The sequence below is a fragment of the Nothoprocta perdicaria genome, unplaced genomic scaffold (assembly GCF_003342845.1).
Source record: "Nothoprocta perdicaria isolate Ctin4 unplaced genomic scaffold, notPer1 scaffold_471, whole genome shotgun sequence".
NCBI lineage: Eukaryota > Metazoa > Chordata > Aves > Tinamiformes > Tinamidae > Nothoprocta > Nothoprocta perdicaria.
The window spans coordinates 52,231-66,791 of record NW_020455723.1 but is presented as its reverse complement, the minus strand read 5'-3'; the positions used below and the strand labels follow the sequence as shown (position 1 = coordinate 66,791).

The following is a 14,561-nucleotide window of genomic DNA, read 5'->3' as shown; positions in this document are numbered from 1 at the left end:
ATATTGATTTACTACACAGGAGTATTTTGGTGCTCGTAAGAGGGATACAATAAAGTTGCAAATCATTCAGTTTATTCTGCAAAATGCATTAATGTTCTGGTGAGATTTTTTTTCTTTAACAGCTACAGTCCTGATGATTTCTACAAGTCAAAATGAGTGATATAGTGTCCACTGCTGCACAATGCTGAGCGTAATCAGTCTCATTCATGTTGATCAGCTGACAATCACCTTGGGACATGGATTAAATCCTTATTTATGGGGATGTATGGTCTTGCTCAGTGGTGCTGTAACTAAAATGACACTGCCTTGGTGTGTCCAAACAAAAGATGAAATGAAACAACGTTTTATTTTTTGATTAAAGATAGTTCTATGCCAGCATCTAGCCTAAAAATGACAGGCACAGACACAGACACAAATATGCCTCCTCCTTTTTTTTTTTTTTTTTTTTTTTTAATTCTAGTAACTTCTCAGGATCTCTTGTAGATGATTTAACATTAATACGTGCAGTTACAGCCCAGATAGGGGAAGGAAGCCCTATTAGAGTATTGATTCATGAGACAGATAGATTGATAGTTGATAAGGATATATTGAAAACTGGTATCTTTATACTAACTAGGAACATACTTATTTGCAGAATGCAAACCTGGCTTTTATGGGTCTGATTGCAAACTCAAATGTAATTGTCACAATCGAGGAACGTGTGACAGATTCAAGGGCTGCATCTGCTCCTTTGGCTGGCATGGTCTGCAATGTGAGAAAGAAGGTAAAGCAAGGTAACACGGTAGTAAATGGCTTTTCCCAGTGTGATTGAAACTGTTCTTTATGCTGGTATAGCATTTCTACTTGAGGGTGGTGTCTGTGAATGGCCTGTTATGTTCCAAGGGTCCAGACACATCCACATTCTTGCTTCTATTGCAGTGCAGTGTTTTCAAGCACCATAACGCTAGTTTGCAACAGATGCATCTGACACCATTGCTTTTTGTATGGAATAGCTGCCATGTTATGTGTACAGTAGCTGGATTGTGCCTGCGTAGAATGACAGACAGAGCAAAAAAGAGGGGAAGGGGACACAAGGTAAGACCAAGTAAGATGATGGAAAGGAAGGGAAGGCAAGGCGAAGAAAAGAAAAGCCCACAGGCCTTATGTTTCTTCTCACAACCATTTTACCTTGGTATAATAGTGCTATCTTTGGCAAACGTCATGCTTTTTTACTTTCATGTAAGTGCAGGGAGAACCAAACACCTAAGGTGTCTATGTTGTCCAGTGTATGTTCTTATTTTGTGCCTACCTCTGTTTTAGAGCCTCCTTTGATCAKTTCTGATTGAAGGATGACCCTGTAAATACTGTATACCTTCTGTAGGTTCAGCAGATCTTTCACCTCAGATAGAAAACTTACTAGATCCTGTGGAACTCAATTCTGGTGTAGAGTTCAAGCCTTCCTGTATAGCTACAGGCATGCCACTTCCCAAATCTGAAGAATTTAAACTGCTGAAACAAGATGGAACTGTCCTTAAGGTAGGTTCCTGATCAATTATTTTCTATTATTTCTGACATTCACTGCCTCTTTTTGTAATTAGTGTCATTGCAGCAGAAAATGTGCAATTTCAGTGTGACCTGAGAGGACCATATTGGTCACTATTTACTGTTCTTTGTTATATTCCTGCTCAAAAAGGTTAAAACACAGCAAGAAGCATCATGACTTAAAGGGCCACCCACAAACCAAGCAAAATAATAATCAGCTGTTTATGGGCAGCACATATGGTATATACTGTTCAGACACTAAGAGTGCAATTGTTCTCAAAAGTGAGAACAGAAAGAAGTCTTGATTTTTGGATAAAATAMAAATATGACCATTGAAACACCTAGTACTAGCTCCTTTGTACAATATAGTGAGCTAGTRAAAATGAAAACATTGAAATTATTAAGCAGAGTGGAAACTAATTATTGTCTGAAAAACTCAAGGATTATTCAGTCAGCCTTGTGGATCAAAGATACATTTGACATACAAACACCAAAAAAAGCAATTGTGAAGCTGTTCATTTAAATGGATGGAATTGAAATGTAGGGTAAAACCTAGAAGTCAGTGGAGGAGGTTCTTTGTCAACAGCAAATGGACTTAGGAACATAAAAAGCATATGGAATTAACATGGTGGGGGCTGTCTTCTGACTTCACTAACTAATGGATAAGTTCCTAAGCTGTGAGAAAAGTGACWTGAAGACTTCTTGAAATGATGGTATTTTTCAGATCATGTATATTTTGTCATTTCAGCCTTCCCTAATGGTCACTGGTAATCGGTCTGAGGCTGTGTTTACTATCAATCGAATCCAGCCCCGTGATACAGGAGTCTGGGTCTGCAGTGTGCAGACTGTGGCAGGCATGGCAGAGAAACCATTTCAAGTTACAGTTAAAGGTGAGACTATGAATTATTCCTGTGTCTTTTTGTTGTTCTTATTTCTTTGTTGTTCTTGTTTTAGGCAGCTTTATAGTCTAATATGGCAGAGTTTCTACTTTCTGCACTGCGTTGCAGAAGAATGTTTGAGTAAAAATGTATAGTCACAAGATGAATAGAAGTCTGTTACAAGCATCATCCTAATTATATGTATTGAAAATMAGAGCGATGACGAGGATTAAAAGAAAATACAGGAAAGAACTAAACCACTAGTTTTAGGATATAAACCTATATTTTCTAAGGATTGGGAAGAACCTCTCCCATTTTCTTATATATCTCAGAAGGTGACAGGGATTTAATGATTTAGAGAATTAAGAGGCTGGTTTAATAGTTGCGTTCTTGCTCAGTTCCTCCTGTGCCACAGTATGCCCCGAGACTGACAGACAGTGGACATAATTTTCTCATTATTGATATCAATGCTGAGTCACATCTTGGAGATGGGCCTGTTGTTTCAACAAAACTCCTATACAAGCCAGCAAAACGTTATCAGTCCTGGATGTCTGTGGAAGGTAAGAGTCCTGTGCTAAACTCTGCCAAACGTGTATTTTAGCTGCATGTTGAAACATATTTATAAATGCAGTTTCTGCTTTTAATCTAGACTCAAAGATTCTGCAATCTGTAAACATTTAATCTTTTTTTTATGACTGGACATGTAAATCTGTGTATATCACTAGCACATAATGTTAATGCTACAACAGTAGCAGTTTAGTAAAATTGTCTAGTCGAGTGTTGAAAAGGTTCCTCTCTCTGCCAAGTTAAACAGCCTCGGTTTTGGGCTCAACTGCTGAAAACTCCCCCACAGATAACAGATTTCAAAGCCAGTGAGCAGCATAGGACTTCCTCAGAATATTTATATTCCCTCTATTTGTTTATATATAATTCTGTATGCATATTTGTGTATATGTCTATATATGTATTCATACACAAATGAATACATTTAAATATATATATATATATACATATATGTGTGTGTGTAAAATTGTCAGGAATAGTACAATTAAAATTGAACTTGCCTTTGACTTAGGCAATCTCTTTCAGCCCTGTTTTACTATGTATTCCAAGCAAGATATAAAATATTATAGGAAACGTTATAGGAACTTGTAAAATTATTATAGGAAAATGTAAAAACATATAGTTTATATGTTTTTATATATAAACATATAACATATAGTTATAGGAACATGTAAAAAACAGATGATATATTAAGGCAATAGCATACAAGATATGCATACATAATGCACACTACTTCAATTAGTCTTGTTCTCTCCTGAAGAAAGGCCAGTTGGAAGTATTCCTTTGGCTGAACTCAAGTGGCCACATCCATTCATAATAAGTATTTCTAAATAGTTTGCCTTAGTGCATGGGAGTGCTAGAAGAACATTAATATCTTACCTTCTATTTCCTGTGATTCAGGAATGTTCTCCAAAACTTTTCTTCTTTATCATTTTTAATCAAGGATTATGGCTTTTCTGTTCCGTTCTCATTTTATTCTCAGTGAAAGGCAGAACCAAAAGACTGGACAATCTGGAACCAAAAACAGAGTATCAGTTCTGTGTTCAGCTGAGCCGGCAAGGCGAAGGTGGGGAAGGTCACCCTGGACCACAGGCCAGCTTCACGACCACAGCGCTTGGTATGTCAGGAGCTTGCCTTCTCACAAAAGGGATATTTTGGCTGTTTTCTTCTATGGGTTACTCCCTGATCTCTGCCAGAGCACTATCTTTTGAGCAAAGAAGAGACTTGACACAAAGCCAAGATCAGAGATTTCTGATTCAGTGTCACTCAAAGTAAAAAAAAAATGGGTGAAGAAAAGCATCTTGCATGAGAGACAGAGCTATTATTCTGCCTGATTCACAGGTGGGAAATTTGGGAATGGAAAGTTTGCATATTTTATCTGAGCACAGAGTAGAGTTGGCAATAGAAATCACTTATTTCAAATGTCAATCCTTCCTCTGGATCACTTCTTTCCATTAGACCAGTTTACTTTTAAAATTAAGATATTTGAACACATAAAAAAGTTTCAGACTMTTGAGGATACTCCCAGAATTGAATCCTGACATACAAAATAAATGAAATTTCCATTAGTAATTATCTAACCAGATAATAAAAGAGCTGGCTTCTAATATCTAGAAAGTGCATCACCAATTCAGTGAACATGCATGCCAACCTTGTTGATAAGATACTTTGTGCCTGTCAACGCCTCTGAGATTATTATCAAAATCACAGGGAGGAAAAAAAGAATAACCTTTGTCACTATAGGCTATGGCCTTTTTTGGGGACGAGAGTAACTGGTACTCCTATTTTAGTTTGCATATCAGACATAAAATGTTATTCCCTATCTCACTGTGGCTCCTCCAAGGTCTTCCTCCACCAGAAGGCCTCATCCTCCTTCCAAAAAGTACGACATCGCTGAATTTGTCATGGCATCCCTTAACTCTGAGGACAGAGGATGACATTCATGTTGAAGTGGAAAGGAAGAGTGTGAATGACAACGGTGACAAGAGCAGTGTTATCACCCAAGTGCCAGGAAATATGTCCACTCTGATCATTAAGGACCTTGAGCCTAGACAGCATTACATGTGCAGGGTACGGGTAAACGCCAGGTCGCAAGGAGAGTGGAGCAACTATCTGTATGCATGGACTTTCAGTGACAGTAAGTAGCTGATTCACTTTCTGCTGTTTAATTGTTCCTCTTTTTCCCCAGTGATCATATTTTTAATATATGACTCCACTAAACGTATTTTTTTGTTCTAGTAATTTTCAGTTTCTGATGGCCACTTGTCATTGTTGCTATTACTATTACTATGAAGATAAACTCATTATCTAAAGATATTATTTTGGAAATTAACAAGAACTAGTAATTTTTCAAAAAATTGAACAAATGAATAAATAAATAAGTAAAAACCTTTGGAAGCCATGATTTCTGTTTTAAGATGAATAGTGACATGAACATTTTTTAAGATTTTTTTTCTCCTTGCAATAATGAGCTTATAAAGTTCTGCACCCAATCTTTTTTRTTCTTCCCAAATGAATAAATAACTAAATAAAATCTGATCCTGCAGTTCAGCTATGTCAATATTGAACAAGTTAGCTTTTAAAGAAGGAGAGAAGATGCAATGGAAGGTAAATACCCTGAACACAGAGGGTTACTATGTGGGTTAGTAAAGATCAATGAATGTGCTTAAATTCCTGAAGTGAATAGTACATTCCCTTTCATAATGCCTCAGCAGATGCTTTATCTGAAGTATGTCAGGTTGGTGAGCATTACTGACCGTCCAATTCACTGGAAAGGCAAGCTTCTTACTCCATACAGTGAAGAGTCCTCCACTGAGATCCTTTTAACAGAAATGTCAGCGAGTGTCACCAGACACTCCATTTTCCTGAACTCTGACACCAGTGTGCACTAAGAAAAACATAAGGATGCTGGAAAACGTACTTAGTTTAGGAGCCATGGATGGGGACACAAGCCCAAGGTTAAGCCCTGCTCAAGGATTCCTTAGGAAATCTGTGGAAGTGTTGGTGTCAATTTCCCTTTATTCTAACAGCCTGGCAGGTGATTGCTTTTCTACAGCAATGGAAAGAATGGAACTTAGGAATCACGGAGAAATGATAAGCTGGTGAAGGAGTAGTAAACCCCATCTGCATTAAACTGAAGGCAATCATTTTGCCTTACAGTATTGGAGCATTCACATCTTTTCCCAGGAAGATAAGCATGCTAAATACCACTTTAAACTCTGCTGGAAGTGCTAAGAACTACAATGTGGGTGATAGCAGAACAAATTAAAAAAATAGAATCAGTTAGTATAGTTTGTGAGAAAAATTCTGATTGTTTAGCAAGAACATTGGGGAGAGTATTTACCACCCTGATGGAAGTAGAAAGACATGGATATACAACAGAACATTTTGTGTGTGCTTTGTTTGCAGGAATCCCTCCTGCTCCCTACAACATCAAGTTTTCTAACACCACAGACACGTCCTCTGTCATCTCTTGGACAACTGCTGAGGGTCATTCCATCTCCTGCATAATCATCAGCTACAAAATTTACGGCAAGGCTGAGTATAACCACATTGATATCGTAATAAAGAACACCACCATTACTCAGTACCATCTCAAGGGGCTTGAACCAAACACTGTATACCAGGTACAGATTAATGCTCAGAATAACATTGGCTTGAGCAACCCAAACACATCGTTTGAACTGAAGACTCTGCCAGAAACTAAAGGTTGGTCAGCATGCCAGATTGTGCAAGCTGGGGCYGGTCCTGTAGCTCTTAGCTCTTGCAGAGATACCTGGAAGTAACAAAGCACTGTTTTGTTGTGCTTTCTCAACAGCTCCATACGAATCGAAGGGAGGGAAAATGCTGCTTATTGCTATTCTTGGCTCAGCAGGGATGACCTGTGTAACAATTCTCCTGGCCTTTCTCATCATGTTACAGCTAAAGCGAGCTAACTTCCAGCGCAGGATGGCTCAGGCTTTCCAAAATGTGGTGGTGAGATCCCAGTTTTCCCAAATCAGTCCAACTATTCATTTTGCCCCCATTGTTTCCTATTTTCCCACTTCCTTTTCTTCAGCCCTTCTAAATACAGTCTTGTCTTATAGCACAATTAGTGTTAATGTTGTAAAGCTAATCTGCTAATGATCTGGAGCTGAGGCAATCTTATTTGTAAGCTTAGAGCTAAAAAGCCTGCCTTGAAAATAAATTGACTCATTGCCTTCTCTGTCTTGCTGCATCTGCATATATGAAAACTAGTGAGCTAGAGAGAAGAAGGGGGCACATCCTCTCTCTGTAAAGTTATGTCCTGTGTTGAAAAATGCAGTGCTTTTTATTGTTCCTCTTCAGTGTCAGCAACTGCTTTGCATGGCATTTTCAGCAAACCAGGGATCAGTTAATGGCAGCAGYATAGTCCTGGATATGAGGAAGAAAGGAAGTTGATGAAGGCTATAATATAGTGTAGAGACATGGAAAGGGCTGCTGGGAAGATCTGTGCTTTGTCTGTGCTGTGTATATACCCTGCTGGAGTTTCTGCATCCCGCTGCCTTCCCTTTTCTCACTTGTGAGGCAGAACGAAGCTGGGCTGAAGAGCTGTTCTGATGATAGTTTTTCTCGTATAAAGAGGTGTGATGATCCAAGATGATGCTCTGTCCCCAGGACACACAGAACAGCCCCTGTTCTTTGTCCTAAATCATTGCTTAAAAGAGCTTTTTTTTTTTTTTTTTTTTTTTTTTTTGAGGGCAGGTGCAATTGAAGTGTCTCCTCAAATACATAGAATTATTTTCTATATCTTTCTCCTGTTTCCTCTTTACTCAATGTTCTTATTGAATCTGACTGGCACAGGATTGAGTCAATCCTAATATATAATAGAGACTTAGCACTGTCTCTAAGAGTATTTTTAGCACACCGTTTTTGCCCATCACCAGTCTGGAAGATAGCAGAATTGCTTAGATGGTCCAAGATCACAAGGGTGCTTGGATATAAGTAAGGAGCCTGAGCAGTTTTGTGGATCTTGGCACCAGAACTTGGGACTTGATGCCATCAGTGTCCAGATTAGGCATAATTTTCTATTGTACTTGATATAAGCAAAAAAATGGACCATGTGTACACGTGTGATCATGTGTTCCAGGAGTGTAATCAGAGCATTGGAAAGATATAAACCATGGTTAATGCTATTTGTGTAATTCTGTTTACAGAGGGAAGAGCCAGCTGTACAGTTTAACTCAGGTACTCTCACCCTGAGTAGGAAAGCCAAAAACAGCCCAGATCCCACTATTTACCCTGTTCTGGAGTGGAATGACATCAAATTTCAAGATGTGATTGGAGAAGGCAACTTCGGGCAAGTTCTGAAGGCGCGAATTAAGAAGGATGGCTTACGCATGGATGCTGCAATTAAAAGAATGAAAGGTAGTAACAATCAGATTTACAATGTTTGGTTGTTCAAGTGTTGCCCACCTACAGAAAGGCTGAATTGCCCTCTCCCAGCCCTAAAACAAATCCAAACATTTAGCATTGAAATTACTAATAAAATCACATCAGCTGTCATCTGGCCAAGACTTGTATCCTGGCAAGGACCGCATTTCTGCTCTGCCAAGTTGCAACTCCATGTTTATATATAATAATAGTTATTGCCAATAATAATTGCTAATAGTATTATTATTATTATTTTTCAATTTATAATGTAATTTCAATTTATAATGTAATTGGAAGTCACTAGGAGATGCAGAGATAATAGCATGAATCTAACCTTGGGCAACATCATTTGCTCATCCTGTCCTAACTCAGCAGTTCAGAGAACTGTATATGTCTATATGCGTATATTATATATATTGTGAGGTCCACTTAAGTTTCTTTGTACTTGGTGAGCTTGACTGGCATGTTTTAGAGAGACTTAYAATTTCTAGAATATGTTAAGAATTTAGAATTTAGAGTTTCCTATAATTCACTAGATCATTTTCTAGAGTATTAGGAGACATTTTAAGTGTGATCACCAGTAAAAAAAATGCAAGGTCTGTACAGAGACCAAAATACTTAACAGTACACACCAGGGAATATTGTTAGGCAGTCAGATTCATATAATCTGTTACAGCATTTAAAGCATTTAAAGCATTTTATATTTTCAAATTTTACTTCGCTATATTAAGATATTGTTTTTTTCTCCCTTGCAAATGGTTGCTAAAGGTACCACATTACATCATTTTCTTCCCTTTCAACTGAAAAAATCATACTTTTTCAGTAAAAATTCATAGCTGATATGAGTTTTTTCCTCTTTTTATGGGGGATTTGGTAGTAGTGCCATAGACAGCCCAGGGTCTTCCTAATTAAGAAGGATATGGTCATGACTATAGTTCAAATGAAAACAAGTGTATGTTGGTTTGATTTTCAGAGTACGCATCAAAAGATGATCACAGAGACTTTGCTGGAGAGCTTGAAGTTCTTTGTAAACTTGGACATCATCCCAACATCATAAATCTTTTGGGAGCATGTGAACATCGGGGTGAGCAACTCTTAAGTATATGTATTTTAAGATAATTAACAAAAAGAAATGTTATAGCCCATATAGAAACATCATTTCCTGAGCAAACATATTCATGCAGAATTTTGATTGGAAAAAAAAAAAAAAAAAAAAAAAAGATCTTGGAGGTAAAAACATGGTATTTGCATAAATCCTCCAGTGATGATGATGCTCATTAGTAGTTCTAAAGCCTTTTCTGCACATAGTAATCACATTGTTTATTTCCCATTTATATTTTTTCTTAACCACAGCAGTATAATTGTTCCAATAGCATTATTAATCATGCCTAATCCTGTGATGTGCTATCTGACTTTACATTAGGGTACCTTTATCTTGCAATTGAATATGCCCCCCATGGAAATTTACTGGACTTCCTTCGGAAAAGCAGAGTCCTGGAGACAGACCCAGCATTTGCTATTGCCAACAGCACAGCATCTACGCTTTCGTCTCAGCAACTTCTACATTTTGCAGCAGATGTCGCTAGAGGGATGGACTACTTAAGCCAGAAACAGGTTCGTTTTAAACCACCTACGCGTTGAAAACACAGCAATCACACTGAAAGCACAGCAATTCATTTTCTATGGACTATGCATTTTAACAAAATCGAAGTAAGCTTATAATTTATTTTTGGTAACTCCTACTGGATGAACACTTTTTGTTGTGCTTACTGAACCTCAACAGACCATGGAGAATTACAAAGACACATTAAAACAGAATTTATAGGGTAACTAACTGCTTCTTTCTCTAATTAAAGTTAATAAATGTTCATAATACTGGTATATTAAGGAGTTTCCTTTAGTTTTGTTTTTTATTCTGAATGCCTGCAATTTGCCATATAGAACGTGCAAAGCTCATAAATATCGTGCTGATTTCTATTTTTCAAAGTTTATTCACCGAGATTTGGCAGCAAGAAACATCTTGGTTGGAGAAAATTATGTTGCAAAAATAGCTGACTTTGGTTTATCAAGAGGCCAAGAAGTTTATGTTAAGAAGACCATGGTAAGGATCAAATCTAACTCTGTGGTTTGTTTTACTCATTTCTTTATATTCTTATCTCTTTTCACATATTTTTACATAAACAAAAATGCATACTTATACCTCCTATTTAACCATTTATGTATTATTAAATTATTAAAGTGAATACTTGTATCAAATGCTTATTCCTTTACATACATGCCATACAAACCAATTTTATACATTATATGAACTATATGARGAAGTGATAATATATCTGAAGTCTGAAGTAATTTATTTTGCAAGCTAGTTACCAGATTCAAATCACAATATAGAAATTTGTACAGTATTTATTTCATACATGAATAGAATCTGTACATGTGTGCATATCTGTACAGCTAAGAARATTAAATTGCCACAACAGAATTTCTTCAACTGACAAGCCGGTCTAATTATACCGAGTGAGGCCCAACTTCAGAAAATATAACTAAAAGCATGAGAGAATCTATGTAAAAAAAAAGAAGCATTTGCCCTCAGTTTTGGGGGCTCTGGAAGTAGAAGATGCCTGAAGGACCTCAKGCAGTCACAGACCATGAATAGCATCTTATGGTCAGGAATGCCTACAGGCATCACTCAAGAATTTAYCTCTTGATGCTGGGTTGATGTGTTTTTGTCAGCCTTAGTGGGAAATGTACCTCTGGAAAGTAAATGTACAGGTCAAGTAATTGTACACTAGTAAGTCTATCTACTAAATGACACTGACTTGCATGATGTAATTTTTCATTAAGACAACTTTTTTTCCACTTGCTAACAAACTCATATTAATAATTTCAGGGACGGCTTCCAGTGCGATGGATGGCAATTGAGTCTTTGAATTATAGTGTTTACACCACAAACAGTGATGTGTAAGTATGTTTTTCTTTTTTTTTTTATACAAATCCCTATTGATACCAAATAAAGTTTGACAACTAAGATGAGACATACATACATGTATCTCAGAAAAATCAGTAATTTTGTCAGCATGTGTGTGAACAAATGGCAAGGAAAAGCACAATAACAATAAGAAATTATTATTTTACACATTGCAAGTATGTGACATTCTTCTAAATCCATAAAGTAATTGATTTGGGACACTAACTTAGTTATATTTGTTATTTGAAACAAAAATCTGCTGAATTCTTCAAAGACCCAAAGGAACACAGTATTTTAGTCAGGAAAACATGGTTAGTATTTTGCAAAGCAATTCTGCGATAGCAGTATTTTCCATGAGAGAACAATCCAGTACTGGACAGACTTAAGAAGGTTTATTTTACTGAGGATCTCACTTTATATATYGATTCTATGAAACGCATCATTATACAAAAAATAATAGGAAAACATGAAAAGAGTGAATCACACTTCTCTGTTCTCAGAATTTCAGTAAAACTGTCTGCTATGTTCAACTATGACATCTTGTTGCATTCTTATACTCTGAATTATAACCCTCTGTTGCAGGTGGTCATATGGTGTCTTATTATGGGAAATTGTTAGTTTAGGTAAGTGTCTGGATTTCAGAAAAAAATGCAGAAATAAAGAAATCTGTGCCACAATATGCTCCATTCACTCAGTCTATTAAAGCATATCTTTCAGCCATATTTCCTTTCTTTTCTTTCCCTTTTATTTTACTAAATCTGACTTAAAGAATAACAAAGATACCCTATTTTCCTTGTACTACAAAAACCAAGCAGTGTCTGAATGTAAAAATCCAGTCTAACACATGATTAGAGTTCTAATCCAACAGTTTTATGCCTTGAATTTAAATATATCCATATTTTAAGGAATTTTTGCCAGACTTCTCTTACTCCAGCCAGTAGATTTTTAAAGATTCATCTTCAGATAAAACTTGGAGCTCAGTTCTGCAAACATTACTATTCATAGTACTTGTAGTACAATCTCAAACCACTCACGACAACTGTGTTACATATTCTTTATTGCTAGTCTTAGAATATCTGCTAGCCAACCAGTGCAAACTGATTCAGGGTCATATTGCATGCAGGACTAGTCCTAAACTTTTATTCTTTAGTTTTTGTCCATGTTTTCTTAAGAGAATAGGTTTGTGCTAGAAATGGGTATGAACTAGCAAATTGCAGTGGGGAGACCCAAGGTTCTAAGCATAAAAACACCTACAAAATGGGAAAACATGCATAGATCCACATCTAATCTTATTAATACCATATTCAGGAACAACTGAATTACTTACCATTACCGATGGTACTGAAAAATCATTTCAATTAAATCAGATTCAGGTCCTTTGAACAGCAGAGCAATTTGGGCCACCCTGCAGTTGATAAAAATGTATACTGTCTTTTATTTTTTCTCTATACTGCTTTGCATTAATCAGCGTGGAAACAGTAACAGCAAAAGAGTTGTTGACAACCTAATAACAACCTAATGTAGAATTAATTTATCCAAGTCATTAATTCTTCTCTACTAAAATAAGGTTTTCATAAGGAAAATATACATAAAGAATGTAATCAAGATAATGACTAAGCTCTACTTTAGGTGGAACACCGTATTGTGGAATGACATGTGCAGAACTCTATGAAAAATTGCCTCAAGGGTACAGACTTGAAAAGCCTCTCAACTGCGATGATGAAGTGTAAGTTACTACCACTGCAAACAAAACAATGCAACATCTGCTATAAAAGATACACAATTTCTAGAATAAACTAAGAAAATAAACTTTTTTTTTAAGGAAAATATACAAGTCATAATTTATTAAATTTAAATAGGATGTGGAAGTGGGAGTAATTATTTAAAAGCCTTTCCTGCCAGTATGCACTCTTATTTGCCATGAGCCTTTCCATAGACTCTCTTTTTCTGCCAAATAGCCTGTTCTCAGCAAAATATGGCCAACCAACCTTCAGCTCAGAGAGCATTACGGTGAAAAAATCCTGACAGCAAACTATGAGAAATGTTAATCTAGCTATGAACTTTATTTGAAAAATGGAATACCTAACACAATCTTGCAGTGAATATAAACTTGTAGTTTTAGTTTATGCATTTGAACAATCATGTGCTGCTGTATGATTTTTAAAGGTATGACCTAATGAGACAGTGCTGGAGAGAGAAACCATATGAACGACCATCATTTGCTCAGATACTGGTGTCACTGAACAGGATGTTAGAAGAAAGGAAGGTAAGAAGGAATTCTTAGACAAGAATTAAGGCATTAATATTGTTTATATAGCTTAGTGTTTTTGAAGCACTGCAGCTTTTTTGACATTTTTAAAAAAATTTCTCCCTAGACATATGTGAATACCACCCTATATGAGAAGTTTACCTATGCAGGCATTGATTGCTCCGCTGAAGAAGCTGCTTAAGACAGGAAAAGAATCTTCATTCATCAATGAAGAATGAATGAATGAATGAATCAATCAATGAATAACCGAAAACTCAGTCTTCTGGAGCCCAAAATGTGATGTGCTGTGTTGACCTCTGTATAGTTCTCACTGTATAATGTTTAATTACAGATAACTGAAAGGGGATATGATTAACATGTATAAGTTCATGAAGGAGGAATGTAGGGAGGAAGGGGTCAAGCTCTTCTCAGTGGTGGCCAGTGACAGGACAAGGGGTCATGGGTGCAAGTGGGAGAACATCTCCATATGAGGAGGAACTTTCCTCTGAGGGTGCCCGAGCCCTGGCACAGGCTGCCCAGGGAGGCTGTGGAGTCTCCTGCTCTGGAGATCTTCCCAACCCGCCTGGATGTTGCCCTGTGTCCCATGCTCTGGGTGTCCCTGCTGGAACACGGGGGTTGGACTAGATGATTCCTAGAGATCCCTTCCAACCTCAGCCATCCAGTGATTCTGTGATACCTATGTGTACTATCTGCCTCTACAGAATGCACAACCATACATACTGTTTTGAGTAGGAATGGACTCAAGTCATGAAATCTGCTCCTTCATGAACAATTTTTTTTCTTGCACATGTAGATAAAGTATTTGCATTTAGTTACAGTAATGTTATGTGTTGCCCTGTCAGATATTTTGGAAAATTTCAGAGAGACAGAAAAATCATTGTTTTGTAGCAAATCAGACATTTCCTTTTAATTCAAACAAAAAATGGTAAGCTCAGTGTGAATGTACAAGTTACAAGCAGTAACTTGGATC

General features: G+C 36.9%; 1 protein-coding gene across 1 annotated transcript in view; it reads left to right on the top strand.

Annotated features, from left to right (window-relative positions):
- TEK (TEK receptor tyrosine kinase) overlaps window positions 1–13,967 on the top strand; it is a 35,416-nt gene extending 21,449 nt beyond the window's left edge. The window contains exons 7-23 of the mRNA XM_026047075.1: window positions 635–763; window positions 1,361–1,515; window positions 2,270–2,411; window positions 2,798–2,959; window positions 3,946–4,080; window positions 4,807–5,100; window positions 6,372–6,671; window positions 6,781–6,938; window positions 8,138–8,348; window positions 9,328–9,438; window positions 9,778–9,968; window positions 10,342–10,455; window positions 11,245–11,315; window positions 11,905–11,945; window positions 12,952–13,048; window positions 13,489–13,588; window positions 13,698–13,967. Coding sequence (XP_025902860.1) covers window positions 635–763; window positions 1,361–1,515; window positions 2,270–2,411; window positions 2,798–2,959; window positions 3,946–4,080; window positions 4,807–5,100; window positions 6,372–6,671; window positions 6,781–6,938; window positions 8,138–8,348; window positions 9,328–9,438; window positions 9,778–9,968; window positions 10,342–10,455; window positions 11,245–11,315; window positions 11,905–11,945; window positions 12,952–13,048; window positions 13,489–13,588; window positions 13,698–13,772 — 2,486 coding nt within the window. The 3' untranslated portion in view covers window positions 13,773–13,967. The remainder of the gene's footprint in view (window positions 1–634; window positions 764–1,360; window positions 1,516–2,269; window positions 2,412–2,797; window positions 2,960–3,945; window positions 4,081–4,806; window positions 5,101–6,371; window positions 6,672–6,780; window positions 6,939–8,137; window positions 8,349–9,327; window positions 9,439–9,777; window positions 9,969–10,341; window positions 10,456–11,244; window positions 11,316–11,904; window positions 11,946–12,951; window positions 13,049–13,488; window positions 13,589–13,697) is intronic.
- Window positions 13,968–14,561: the final 594 nt, after the last annotated feature.